The 14,412-nt window shown below is 46.6% G+C and overlaps 1 protein-coding gene across 1 annotated transcript in view; it reads right to left on the bottom strand.

Moving 5' to 3' along the window:
* OS9 (OS9 endoplasmic reticulum lectin) overlaps positions 1–14,412 on the bottom strand; it is a 160,024-nt gene that overhangs the window by 46,740 nt on the left and 98,872 nt on the right. Inside the window, exon 8 of the mRNA XM_082246758.1 lies at positions 9,181–9,308. Coding sequence (XP_082102884.1) covers positions 9,181–9,308 — 128 coding nt within the window. The remainder of the gene's footprint in view (positions 1–9,180; positions 9,309–14,412) is intronic.

Raw genomic sequence — 14,412 nt, 5'->3', positions numbered from 1 at the left:
GAGATCTTGTGTGGAGCTGTGCAAACAGACCGCCTCGAGGATGGACACCATCAGGCTTAGCACGCGCATGCAAGCCTGGAGGGATGACCATATATGGAACAGCAGCTGAATTGCCTCCTGCAATGCCTGGAATGTTACCCAATGAAGAAACACTGGCTGAGGCGGAGTCCAGGGTCAGACCCAGATTGTCCAGTTTTTGTGGACCGAACCAAAGCAGACTCCTGAATGTTTAGGATTCAACCAAACTCCCTCAGAGTTCGCAGAGCAATCTCCAGTAGTCCATCAGAGCAGTTGGAGACTCTGCTCACAGAAGAGGATCGACCAGATACCCCAGTACAGCGATCCCCGCTGAATCAAACAATGCTAGCACCGGGGCCAACACTCCTGTGAAGACCCGAGGTGAGACCAAAGGTCAGCGCCACAAACGGATAATGCTCCTCGACTATGGCAAAAACTGCGGAAGCGCTGGCGACCAGCACATATGAAAATGTGCAGGTAGGCGCCCTTGATGTCGATAAAAGTGAGAATAAATCCCCCTGAAGTAGGGACGCCACTACCATGTGAATGGACTCCATGCTGAACTTCTGTACTCGCACAAAGCAGCTTAGCGCCTTGAGGTCCAGAATTGATATACCTTGCCTTCCTTCCTGGGGACTGTAAAGAGTTGAGGAAAAAAAAAAAAAAAAACCTTGAAAATGTTTTGAAGTCAGAACTGGAACAATCGCCCCTTAAAGTAACAAGTTTTGCACTACCCCAAAAGAGACTCCGTAAGCGATCTGGAGACAAGTGCAGGTTGCAAGGGAAAAAAAACCTGACCAGATAACTTTATGGACCCACTTGTCCTGTTACCAGGGAGGTTCATTGATCCGGAAACCAGCGAAGACATCCCCCACCAAGATACAGGTGAGGAGCCGAGGAGAATGGCCAACATCTACGACAGGGCTCCTTGGCCTTGGTAGCCTGCAGAAGAGGACTACTCTTCCCACGTGAGACCCTTAATGTCATCCAAGGAAGCTCCAAACATGCGATCCCCCACAACAGGGAGATCAGATAAGGCCTTCCTAGAAGTCTACCGCGGATACAGATAGCCTTGAAATCAAAGGTGCCACATCCAAAGAGGCATCAAACTGTAGCCCCTGGATCAACTGGTCCGCCAGCTCCGCAAAGGCAGGGGGAAGCTATTCTCCCTCCAGGTCCCGACGTAAAGGCTTAGCCCACTCGATCAGAGTTTGAGACACCAGGGAAATAGGAATTACCGGCCTAATTGCCAAAGCAGCCACAGCACACACATGGCGGCCCAGAGCATCCGCCCTCTTATTAGCTGGACCTGGCTGGAAACCAGCAAGTCCACTACAGGTGAACCATCCACCTTTTATACAGCAAATCCTCACAAGAATACTGTAAACAGAAAATGCCTAGCAATGGTTTTGGACAACCCCCGTTTTGTGACAATGTTGTCAAGGAAAGCAGAAAGAGGAACAACCTCGCTGCTGCGGAGGGTCTGTGGGCGCCAAAAGAAACCGATGCCTCCGATGCGGCGTCAGCTGCATCCTCCATTTTTAAAGTTTCACGCACTGACACAAACCGTGCATCCACCAGCACCAATTTAAGCGCAGCTAAAAGAGCAGAGGAATCATCCGCACTATCGGAGCACTCAGGGTGTGTGGACGCAGACCCAGTAGGGTCGCTATATACTGCGCTCACCCCAAAAACAAAATCAGGAGAGGCCGCCAACTGCAATCCCGCAAAGGGGACGCCGGCCAAGGGTCCACAAATGGACCACCTATTGGAGCCCGCAACTCAAAAAAAGGGGGGGGGGGGTCACCCTCCGAGCCCTCCCTAGAGGACATATTAGGACATAGCTCCCTTCAAAGGGGGCCGCCCGCTGTGACACGAACACGCAGGCAGGGTACCCTCGCTAAAACAAGGCAGGTGCTCCACACAATAATGGGTGCAAGACTGTCATTAAAAATGAAGCACCCCCACAGTGCCACCTGGTCCAAGGGAGATGCCAAGCTGACCATATGGCCCAGCAGGCCGCAAGCTGCAGCCTAATTTTTTGTGGGGGCCCAGCCACAATTGCACGGATCCTCAGCTCAGCAGATGCCCAAAGGAAGAGTGGGGGCTTCAGCTACATGCAATGGGGCCGCCCCCAAATGGTGGCACCCGACTCGACCGCATGGCCTAGTAGGCAACAAGCTGAGGCCTAAACCGGCTGCCAGGACACAAGCCCAAGCGAAGCCGACCACCCAGGAGCAGCGGAGGGGGAAGACTGATTGCTCAAACTGGAGGGAGTGACTTCAGCCATGCTCACAGGGGCCGCCTCATGTAGTTTCAGAGTAGTAAGCCGCAGCCTAAATTTTCCTCTGGATCCAGCTGCGTGAGGCCCGCAGATGGTAAACTATCCGCTCCCCCAGCCCAACAACCGCCGTAGGGTATCCCTGCCCTAGTCACCAACCCCCAAGATGGCAGGGAACCCTGCTCAACCCACCCTGTTGTGCACCAGGGAAGCCAGGTCAACAGCAATTCCAACCAGCCTCCATAAGGGCATATGGCAACAGCCAGTTCATAACCTCACCCAGGGAGGGAGGAGGGGGTGCGGGCTGAGAAACCCAAAGTGACCGAAATGTTAGAGGTGCTGGGGAAGGGAGGGGAACCCAGGGGTCTGACCGTCCCAGAAAGGGACCCACATCCACCCCAAAACCCGCCAGGGGTAGTGGGGGGACAGCTACTTACCACACCAGGAACAGGATGGGCACCGCTCCATCGTAATGTGGGTGCTGTCGGACAGTAAGAAACACTGCGACTCAGGTCGAAGCCAGTTCATATGCGTCCTCGCAAGATGTTTATCTCGCAGGCCAGCCCCCGTCCAGTGGGGCTATGTAGCAGCCAACCTAGCGCGGAGCTGCAGTCTGCATGTGCTCGCTGGTTCGTCGTCCAGTCTGGCACTTGATTGGATTGTAGTTCTCACAGGAACAAAATAAAAAATTTCATTTAAAATGAAAAAAAAAATGCCAGGACCAGAGATCCCAGCAAGGAACTAGGTCCTTACTCTTGACTAGGCAGTTAAAAAAAAAAAAAAAAAAAAAAAAAAAACTAGCAGGAAGTGGAAGTATACCCCCTGGGACTGCCCCATAGGCGTAGTCAAGTTTTTTTCCTGCCTAGTGTCCCACTCCTATAGGCGGCAGCATAACCCATTGGTCAAGAAGAAACAGAAGCTGTGTCCGTCAGTGAACGAAAGAAATAGTGATGTCATTATTAGAGAATAGGATAGGTAAATCTACACCTGCCACTACACCAATAAAATAACAGTGTGGGTTACACCAATGCAATTTTCACTTTTAGTTATATTTACTAATCAAATCTCAGATGATAAATGCAAATATGAGAGTATGGTTCACACAAAACAGAAGTCCAGTCAAATACTAATTATACTGAGAGAGTAGCTCCACTTGTTGAGAAAAAAAAAAAAAAAAACACAAACACTATTCCCCTCTGGTTGATCTGTGTGCCTTGCAAGGAGTTTAACAAACTTTGCTGCAGATTAGTACCTTTTGTTACTCTGAAGAAATAGCCGTTTGTCTACATCCATGTGAAAAATGAATGAGTGATTTTGTAATCATCAATCAGCTGCTGCTCTTGCAGGATTCTATTGAGGAAAATTGCACGGTCTGCATCCCTTTAGACGTGATTTCCCTTTGGTAGTATTTAACTAAAAAGGACATTTTTGTTGCAAGGTATGCCCAAAATCTGACTTGCATCTTAGTGCAGACTTCTAGGAAAATCATTGAGACAATCTCAAAAGTAGGAAACAACAATTCTGGGGGGCGTTCTGTACACCATCCCGTGTACAGGATGCCTACAGGTTACCACATTGCATAGAAAATTACAGAGCTGCAGATTGGAAAGGAAAGGTAATTTTTAATAACGTTCAATTACAATATGACTTGTGTTGCAATTGTATAAGCATTTTTTTTATTTGCCGTTTTCCCATAAAAGTGGAGTTACCCCTTAAACCCGCTACCTCATCCATTATACACCTATTCTAACTACCCTGTAAAGGAAAGATTTCTAAATTTCTCTATTCTAAGGGTGCTCTGGTCCAGCAGCCAGCTGTAGTGAGTAGAGATCGCCAACAATGGCTGCAGAGCCTGAGAAATGTCATCACCCATAGGCTTACTATGGGGCATCCGTTGTCAGAAGCCCCTCCTTTACCCTGAAGATGGAGCTGGGATCCAATCATGTGACCGAACCGGAGTGCCCTCAGAATAGCTAAGTAGAGACATCTCTTCTTTACAGAGTAGTTAAAAATACACTTAAAAATGTGAGTGGGAGCTGATTTAGGTATAGTTACGATTTGACTGGACCTCAACCTGGAACTTTTTTCGCTTTGTGAAAACAATCAAAAGGATCATCAAAAACCCTGGCCTATAATATTTACTTACATTTGATACTACAACCAGACTTCTTCAAATAAAATTAAGTTTCATATCATGAAATGTACGATTTCCATGTACAATGATAGATCTTCCTGAAAGTAGACTTCCTGGCCTTCAATAGTGTAGGAATCACAGAGTCAAAAAGACCTCTATCCTTCAACACCTGGCTTTCAAGAGCCACGCGGATAAAGCCAGGGACTGTAAAGCAGGATGGAAGATCGACCCTTGAGACAGCAGATCTTCCCTGAGATGACATCTCCAAGGAGCATCGGCGACCAACCTTACCAGGTCTGTGTACCAAGACCGGCGAGGCCAGTCTGGGGCCACCAGAATCCCTTCCACCTCTATTTTGCGCAGAAGCTTTGGCAGGAGTTTCAGCGAAGGGAACGCATAGATCAGCTGATACTGACCCCAAGGAACCACCAGTGCATCTGTGGTGTCGGCCAGAGGATCCCTTGACCTGGCTACAAACCTATGAACCTTCTTGTTGAGTCGAGAAGCAAACAGGTCGACCTCGGGTGCCCCCCACCGGAAACACAGGAGGTGAAACCCCTCTGGGTGTAGGGAACAATCCCCCTGATCCAAAACCTGACCACTCCGGTAATTCGCTTGCCAGTTGTCCACACCTAGAATGTGCACAGCCGAGAGCTGAAACAAACTTCTGCGCCCAATCCAGAATCTCGGCCACCTCCTGGGCTGCCAAGACACTCTTGGTGTCCCCTTGATGATTGATGTACGCCACGGCCGTGGTATTTTCGATTAAATCTGGACCAGACAACCTTGCAGACAAGTTGTCCAATGACTCAGGCAAAGCTTTATCGATCTGAGCTCCAAGATATTTATCGACAGCATGGACTCTTCCACTATCCAGGATCCCTGGGCGCAGCGCCTCCCCAGTACCCCTTCCCAGCCTGACAGGCTGGCATCCGTGGTTACCACCGTCCAATACAACTGAAGGACTGTATTGGCGTAGCCTTGACTTGGCGTAGTGCTGACGAGTGAAGCCGCCACCACAGAGGAGCAGACTGTGTTGCAACTCAACAGAATCAAGGTGTGCAAGGATTTTGGATCCTTGCTCCACTTTACAAGAATCTCCCTTTGTAAGGGTCTCGTGTGCAACTGAGCAAACGGAACCGCCTCGTAGGTTGATACCATCAAACCCAAGGCCGCAGAGAGGCCAGATTGTTTTCCAACAGCAACCGTATCGCCCCCTGCAACTTCTGCAGCTTGTCCGATGGAAGACAGACCCTCGCCAAAGCGGAATCAAGAATCAGGCCCAGATAATCTAGTCTCAGTGAGGGTATTAGGGCAGTTTTTTTTTTTTTTTAAATGATGTTCCAACCGAACTCTTGCAGTGTTCAGACAGTGATCGCCAAGTCACACAACAGGGCTGAATGAGAGTCCACCCTCAATAGGAGATCGTCCAGGTACCCCAGCATCTAAATCCCCAGTTGGCACAGTTATGCCAACACTGGGGCCAGCACCTTAGTAAAGACCCTGTGGGGGGGAGACAAGACCAAAGGGTAACGCCACAAATTGAAAATGCTCCTCTCCTATAGCGAAGAGAAGAAAAGGCTGATGTCTAGTGTAGATAGGGATGTGTAGATATGCGTCCTTGATGATATCTATGAAGGCCTAAAAGTCTCCTTGGTGTAGGGATGCCACTACTGTGCAAATGGACTCCATTCAAAACTTCTGTACCCTCACAAAACGGTTCAGAGCCTTGAGGTCCAGGATTGGATGCACTCTGCCCTCCTTCCTGGGTACAGTAAACAAGTTTAAAGAAAACCCTTAAAAGCGTTCCTGAGAAGGAACCGGCACAATCACACCATGCGACAGCAGATCTTGTACCACCTCTCATAGATCCTTTAACAAGTCTGGAGATAGGTGCAGATTGGACAGGAAGAACCTGTCGGACGGTTGAGAACAGAATTCAATCTTGTACCCTGATCGTATTAGTTTGTGAACCCATTTGTCCTGAAACAAGGAAGTCCATGGTTTGGGAAAGAAGCAAAGACATCCCCACACCCCAGAAACAGGTGAGGGCTACCGTTCATGCAGACAAGGATTTGTCTGCAGATCCGGATTGGCCTGTCTTCATTTCTCCTGACCACGTCTTCTTGGAACCCCCCAGAAGACCTGAAAGGCTTTCCTTTCTCCTGTGACCCGGAGGCACGAAAAAGCCGTCTACGAGCAGTAAAAGGTCATGGTGCCTTGCCCTTAGAAGCTTGAGGAAGAAGAGTACTCTTCCCACCCGTAAGGCCTTTGATCAGCTCATCCAGGGAGGATCCAAACAACATCTCCCCCGTAAAGGTCAGAAAGAGCCTTTTTGGAAGCCTGGTCCGCAGACCAGCTCTTTAACCACACCATGCGTCAAATGGCAATCTCCACCACAGACACATTGGCCACCAGGGGAGCCGCATCCAGCGACACATCACATATGTACAGCAGGGCTTGAGCCATTTGATCCATGAACTCGATTCGCCCCGGAGAAATCTGTCCCGTTTCCAAGTGATCTTTAAGTAACTTCACCCATTCAGTGATGGTCTGACACAAGGGTGGTCACAAATATTGTTTTTAATATTAAAGCATGTTAACACATGTAAATGGTGGGACAGACTCAATCTGTCTATCAACAGGGACCGTAAAAGCCGGGATTCTTCCACCGGGACCACAGTAGACTTATTCAGTCTGGAAAACGGATGATCCAACTTTGGCGGCACAGTCCACCGAGCGGAAACCGCATCCGCGAAAGGTAAGCAGCGTTTGAAACATTTGAGCACCACTAACATGTGTTTGATGCGCCCCCACTGTTGATTGACAATATTGTCAAAAAGTTTGGGGCAGGGAAAACACCTTGCCGATTTCTGGGATTTGCAGGTGCCAAACGACACCTGCGTCCCTGACAATGTGGGCTCATCTGTCATTTTTAAAATTTCTCGCGCAGAAACTATAAGTGCTTCCACCAATGCGCTTTTCTGCGCAGCGGCTGGCGAGGACATGTCCTCGTTGCCTTCAGAATGCGATGACACAAATCCACCGAGGTGGGGTGCATCTGCCATTTACACTGAAGATAAAAAGACGTCGCAAAACGTGATTGCACCGCTGCACTAGCGATATGCAAGTCCCAGCCTAATACAGTCTGTCAGCAGAGTGAGTGAAGAATACCTACAAGAGACCCCAAACACATTACCAAACTGCTCAGGAGGCTTGCAGGAATGTTCTGTGTATCAGAAAGAAAAAACAATCTCACACATGAAGTAGAAAAAACACCTGGGTCATAGCTAGAGTCTATAGTGTCTGCCTTGCTTGTCCAGCGATCGTGAACTACAAGAAAAGGGCCGCCCCATGCATTCCTATGGCGAACTATCAGAAAATGGCTGCCCATAGATTTTCAATGAGGGAAGCTAGAAAGCTAAGCACAAATCTACATGAAAATGGCGGTCCACACGGCGCACCATGCGATCTCCAGGACCCCCCAGGGGGGTCCACAGACAAGAGGCATTGGAGGGTCCCCAGGAGGAGACCCCACCAGGACACCAAACCAACCCCCCAAAAGAGGCAGCAGCGGCAGTATTGTAGCCGCCCCCCAGAGGTAAGAACCTGCAATGGAAAGGGGGGGGGCGTGGTATGTCCGAAAAGCCAGGGGAACCGAGGGACACCCGAGGACCCGACCATTCCAAAGGAGGAATCCACATCCACCTTGAGACAACCAGAGAGTTGGGAGAACAGTTTACTCACTACGGTATCAGTTGGGCGTTGCTTCGAACAGATTACCTTTCACCCGGGGCGGGGGTGCTGCCAGTCAGGGGGTACACGCTGCGACTCAGGGTGTTCAGGGTCGTTTGGGTCCCAGCAAGATGGTCCACTTGCGGGCTCGTACCCGTTCATCAGGGCTCTGGCGTGGCGAGGCCTAGTGCTAAACAATAACCTGCTCACGCTCGCTGGCCAGGCTGGGAGACTAAGGATCTAGGATATCCAGTCCGAAAACCCAGCTGGCTGTTGCTTGTAGTTCTCCAGGAAGTCTAACTAGTAAATAAAAATTAAAGGTTTCCGAAAATAAATAGCCAAGACTGAAGTTCCACCAGGGAACTAGGTCCTACTCCTAAACTAGGCAGAAACAAACTGAGGGCTGTAGCAGAGTGTGTGGGGTTATGCCTGCAGGGACAGCCCCATAGGCGTGGTAAAGCTTTTTCCTGCCTATTGTCCTACTCCTGTAGGGGCAGCATAACCCAATGGTCAAGAAGATATGAAGCTGCGTCTGTCAATGAACGATAGAGAAACACAAGCAGTATTCAACGCTATCCCTACACATCTAGACCAAGATGCAATCCTCACTTATTTACAATAGCACCGGTGTGTGCTGCATTTGCATTGGGTGCATGTGAATATGTGTGCGTGCACACACCCTTAGTATGACACGCAAATATTATGAACAGTAAAGCAATGGTCCTGGAGTTGATACTTAAGGGGCTGCAAGATGCTAGCATTAAGCACTTAAAAAAAAACAAAAAAAAACAAAAAAAAACTTCGGATTCCTCCAATAAATAGATTGCATTTCAATGAGTTAAGGGCAGACATCTGTGACGCACAGCCCCACATGGGCTTTCAAAGGCAGGTTGTGACATCATATATTTTGCATATTAGATCCACTGAAGTGCATGAAATGACAGTGCAAATGTGCTGTATGTGGATTTCAAGATAATAGTTTTACAACATGCACACTCTTCAGAGACTTTACCGTGGGTTCAGAATCTGGCATCTGTGTTTCTGTATCTTGTGGTTGACCCATCTTATTCCAGACCTCGGCTTCTTCTTGTTCTAGCTTTGCACCACCTTCATCAAGCTCAGCTGCAGCAGAATCTTCAACTGCAGATTGTAGTCAATTAACAAAAACATTTTTATATTACTACATATATTACTACATAGCACTAACAATTTACAGACAGCTTTAGTTCAGTTCTCACTTGAATACATTTCTAATGCTTAACGCTCCTATGGGCAGATTTGAAGCGTTTGTTGAGTGTTAACGCTCCACAAATGCCTATTCTCTTACAGTAAATCAACTAATAACGGCCCGCAACTGCCTGGCAGAACATTTGCAAAGTATTACCCTGGATTTGAATAGGAGACATTGAAAGGTTTCAAACGCCTCCCGACTTGACATGAGGCTTCAAATTTGAAGTGACGCCAACGCTTCATGTTTTGATAGCGTGCAGTCTATTGTATCTTGTGCATAGGCGTTTCAGGGGCATTTTTTGCACCTCTTAAACGCCTCCTTTAATGCCAGTGTGAACGTAGCCTAACATACTCGATATTCAGATTAATCCCCTGCTCTCAGGCATCTTTAGAGTGTGCAAGAAAACCAGAAGGTACTTGGAGAAAACCCACCCTAAATATCCAAATACTCCATAAAAAAAAAAAAAAAAAAAAAAAAGGATTTTTGACTTACCGCAAAATCCATTTCTCTGATGTTCATTGATGGACACAGCTATTTCTTGACCATTGGTTATGCTCCCTCCTACAGGAGTAGGACAAAAAAAGGTAGGAAAAAGCTTGACTACGCCTATGGGGCAGTCCCAGGGGGTATACTCCCACTCTCTGCTATAGGCACTCTGTTTTGTTACAAGCAGTGCCAGAAGAAAGCAAACTCCACAGAGGGGTGAGTGCGGTGTACGTCAATGAACATCAGAGAAATGGATTTTATGGTAAGCCAAAAATCCCATTTTCTCTTTGGCTCATTGACAGACCGCTCTTTAACTTCTTGACCATTGGGACGTCCCAAAGCAGTGTCAAACACTGGGAACAGCAAGAAAAAAAATTCCCAAGGCTAAACAGTAGCCAACCAGGTAACATGAAAGGTATAAGAGGACCAATGCGCTACCTGAGGGGTAAGACTGATGAGCAAGAACAACAGTAGGTGCCAAAAATATTTAAATAAATGATGAAAAAGGAATAGAATAGAAAAAGCAGCCAATTCTATTCGGTGTCACCACTGTATAATGGATAATATAGATAATCCAAAAATCAGCGCTAATTCATGAATAAGTGGTAAAAAGCAGTGGTAATGCAATAAACTAATAAATGATGCAAAAGCAATGTGATGGATAAAATAAGTGCACAAAATATCAAGCGAGCAAAAAAGACCTGAGATGCCTGTAGAAATAAAGAATCACTGATGTCAAGACAAGTGGTAGCATACAATAATAAATGCACAAAATAAATGTGACCATCAAAGACAACAGTGGGTGCACAAATCAAATGAATGACAATGTCCAATAAATGGTGAGGAAGTGCACAAAAGGTAATTGCCAACAAAAAGTGACCGAAGTGATAATTCCACAAATAAAAAAAGTGATGGATGCGATTCCAAACAGTGTTGCCGGAGGATTTGGCGTGTTACTCCAGTGAGCTAAAATAAACGTGTGCAATGGCCGCTCACCTCAATGCACACTCATATGAGCGTGTTTAAAAACTCCTTGGATGTCGCACGGACCTCTTGTGGTAAGGGATGGAAGGTGGAATATAGAATGAAACGCCCCTCTACCCTCCGTGAGAATTAATCCACAATGCAGTATTGCTAGTGACCAGCCACTGATATGCTTCGCAGGTGTATGGATGCATCTCTTATGTAGGGGTAATCCAATAAAGGCCATCATGGTGTAATACATCAAAAAAAAAAAAAAAAAAAGATTTTAATAATAAAAAGGACTTACAGTGAGGTAAAAGAACAAACGCAGACCGCAGATGAAGTGTACAACCCGACTTCCGGTTATGGCAGTAAACCGGAGTGACATTATCCGGCTGCGTCACTACACACGTGACTTTCTCAAGGGATAGGAACTGCATTGATTATTGTATGTCACCACTTGTCTTGACATCAGTGATTCTTTATTTCTACATGCATCTCAGGTCTTTTTTTGCATGCTTGATATTTTGTGCACTTATTATACCCATCACATTGCTTTTGCATCATTTATTAGTTTATTGCATTACCACTGCTTTTTACCACACAGTCAGGTCCATAAATATTGGGACACCGACAAAATTCTAATCTTTTTGGTTCTATACACCACCACAATGGATTTGAAATTAAACAAACAAGATGTGCTTTAACTGCAGACTTTCAGCTTTAATTTGAGGGTATTTACATCCAAATCAGGTGAAAGGTGTAGGAATTACAACAGTTTGTATATGTGCCTCCCACTTTTTAAGGGACCAAAAGTAATGGGACAATTGGCTGCTCAGCTGTTCCATGGCCAGGTGTGTGTTATTCCCTCATTATCCCATTTACAAGGAGCAGATAAAAGGTCCAGAGTTAATTTCAAGTGTGCTATTTGCATTTGGAATCTGTTGCTGTCAACTCTCAATACGAGATCCAAAGAGCTGTCACTATCAGTGAAGCAAGCCATCATTAGACTGAAAAAAACAAAACAAACCCTTTAGAGAGATAGCAAAAACATTGGGTGTGGCCAAATCAACTGTTTGGAAAATCCTTAAAAATAAAGAACGCACCGGTGAGCTCAGCAACACCAAAAGACCCAGAAGACCACGGAAAACAACTGTGGTAGATGACCGAAGAATTCTTTCCCTGGTGAAGAAAACACCATTCACAACAGTTGGTCAGATCAAGAACACTCTCCAGGAGGTAGGTGTATGTGTGTCAAAGTCAACAATCAAGAGAAGACTTCACCAGAGTGAATACAGAGGGTTCACCACAAGATGTAAACCATTGGTGAGCCTCAAAAACAGGAAGGCCAGATTAGAGTTTGCCAAACAATATTTAAAAAAGCCTCACAGTTCTGGAACAACATCCTATGGAAAGATGAGACCAAGATCAACTTGTACCAGAGTGATGGGAAGAGAAGAGTATGCAGAAGGAAAGGAACTGCTCATGATTCAAAGCCTACCATCTCATCAGTGAAGCATGGTGTTGGTAGTGTCATGGCATAGGCATGTATGGCTGCCAATGGAACTGGTTCTCTTGTATTTATTGAGGATGTGACTGCTGACAAAAGCAGCAGGATGAATTCTGAAGTGTTTCGGGCAATATCTGCTCATATTCCGCCAAATGCTTCAGAACTCATTGGACGGCGCTTCACAGTGCAGATGGACAATGACCCGAAGCATACTGCGAAAGCAACCAAAGAGTTTTTTTAAGGGAAAGAAGTGGAATGTTATGCAATGGCCAAGTCAATCACCTGACCTGAATCCGATTGAGCATGCATTTCACTTGCTGAAGACAAAACTGAAGGGAAAATGCCCCAAGAACAAGCAGGAACTGAAGACCGTTGCAGTAGAGGCCTGGCAGAGCATCACCAGGGATGAAACCCAGCATTTGGTGATGTCTTTGCGTTCCAGACTTCAGGCTGTAATTGACTGCAAAGGATTTGCAACCAAGTATGATAAAGTGAAAGTTTGATTTAGGATTGTTAATCTGTCCCATTACTTTTGGTCCCTTAAAAAGTGAGGCACATATACAAACGGTTGTTATTCCTACACCGTTAACCTGATTTGAATGTAAATACTCTCAAATTAAAGCTGAAAGTCGGCAGTTAAAGCACATCTTGTTGGTTTCATTTCAAATACATTGTAGTGGTGTATAAAGCCAAAAAGATTAGAATTGTGTCCATGTCCCAATATTTATGGACCCGACTGTATTTATGAATTAGCGCCGATTTTTTGATCTATATTAACCAGGTAACATGGAGCTCAACCATAAACAACCGGAGCCCTCCTGAAAAAACAAAAACACAATACACCCTCAAAGAGGATCAGGTCCTCTAAACAGCAGCCTCCAAAACTTAGCAGTCAAATGAAGCATCTGCAGATGTCAACACATCCACCTCATAAAACTTTATGAAAAGTGTACAGACAGCTAGGTGGCTGCCTTACAAACCTGCGTCACTGACGCCCGATTGACGGAAGGCCCAGGAGGCACTAAGCACCCTGATGGAATAGGCCTGAACCACCGTCAGTCTGATCGAACTGGAAATTATTGCAGAGGAAGCGGACAACCCTTTTCAAGATCCGTTTGTGAGCACAAATAAGAGAATCTGGACTTCATGAAAAACTCTGTAGCTGACAGGTACACCCCAATTGCCCGGACCACATCCAAGGCATGCAAGACAATTTTCTTTGAATATTTAGGCCTGGGACATAGGGAAGGCAACGCAATGTCTTCAGTCAAATAAAAAACAGACAACCTTTGGAAGGAATGACGGTCAGGGGCAAAGAGCCACCTTATCCCTTGTGAATCACCAGATAAGGTGAACAACAGGATGCCGCGGCCAGTTTTGACACCCAGAACACCTAGGTAATAGCCCCCAAAAAAAGGCCACCTACTGGGGACTGTGTAAGCAGGGGAATCTCCCAAATCATTTCAAAGGGAGGCTTCTGTAGAGCTGAAAGCACCAAATTGAGATCCCAAGGCGGCAACAGAGCCCGCCCTGGAGGGACCATATGTCGGACACGCTAAAGAAAGGTACGCACCAGGGAGTGTGTGGCCAAAGGTCGTTAGAAGAAGATCGCCAAAGCCAACACCTGGCCCTTGACAGTACCCAAAGGCCCACTTCTGTTCAACCCCCCACCCCGTTTAAGGTAGGTTAAGATCCAAGCCAGTGGAAGGAGTATTAACTACTAAGCGACTCACACCATGCAATGTATGTCTTCCACGTAGGATGGTAGATCTTCCTAGAAGATGATTTCCTAGCTTTCAACAGTGGTGGAATCTCCGATTCAGATAAACCCCTATCCTTCAGCACCTGGCATTCAACAGCCAAGCCGTCAAAGCCAGCGACTTTGGAAAATCGGTCCTTGGGACAGGAGATCCTCCCTGGAAGGAAGCTTTCAAGGAAACGTCAGGGACCAGATCAGCGTACCAAGCCCAACTAAGATGACCGGAATCACTGCCTCTATCCTACGTAGAAGTCTTGGCAGAAGTTCGAGAAGAGGGAAGAAGTAAATCCGCAGA

This window comes from Pelophylax lessonae (assembly GCF_965119305.1).
Source record: "Pelophylax lessonae genome assembly, chromosome: 2".
NCBI classification, from domain to species: domain Eukaryota; kingdom Metazoa; phylum Chordata; class Amphibia; order Anura; family Ranidae; genus Pelophylax; species Pelophylax lessonae.
Note: the sequence above shows the minus strand (reverse complement) of the source record. Positions and strands in the feature narration are given on the sequence as shown.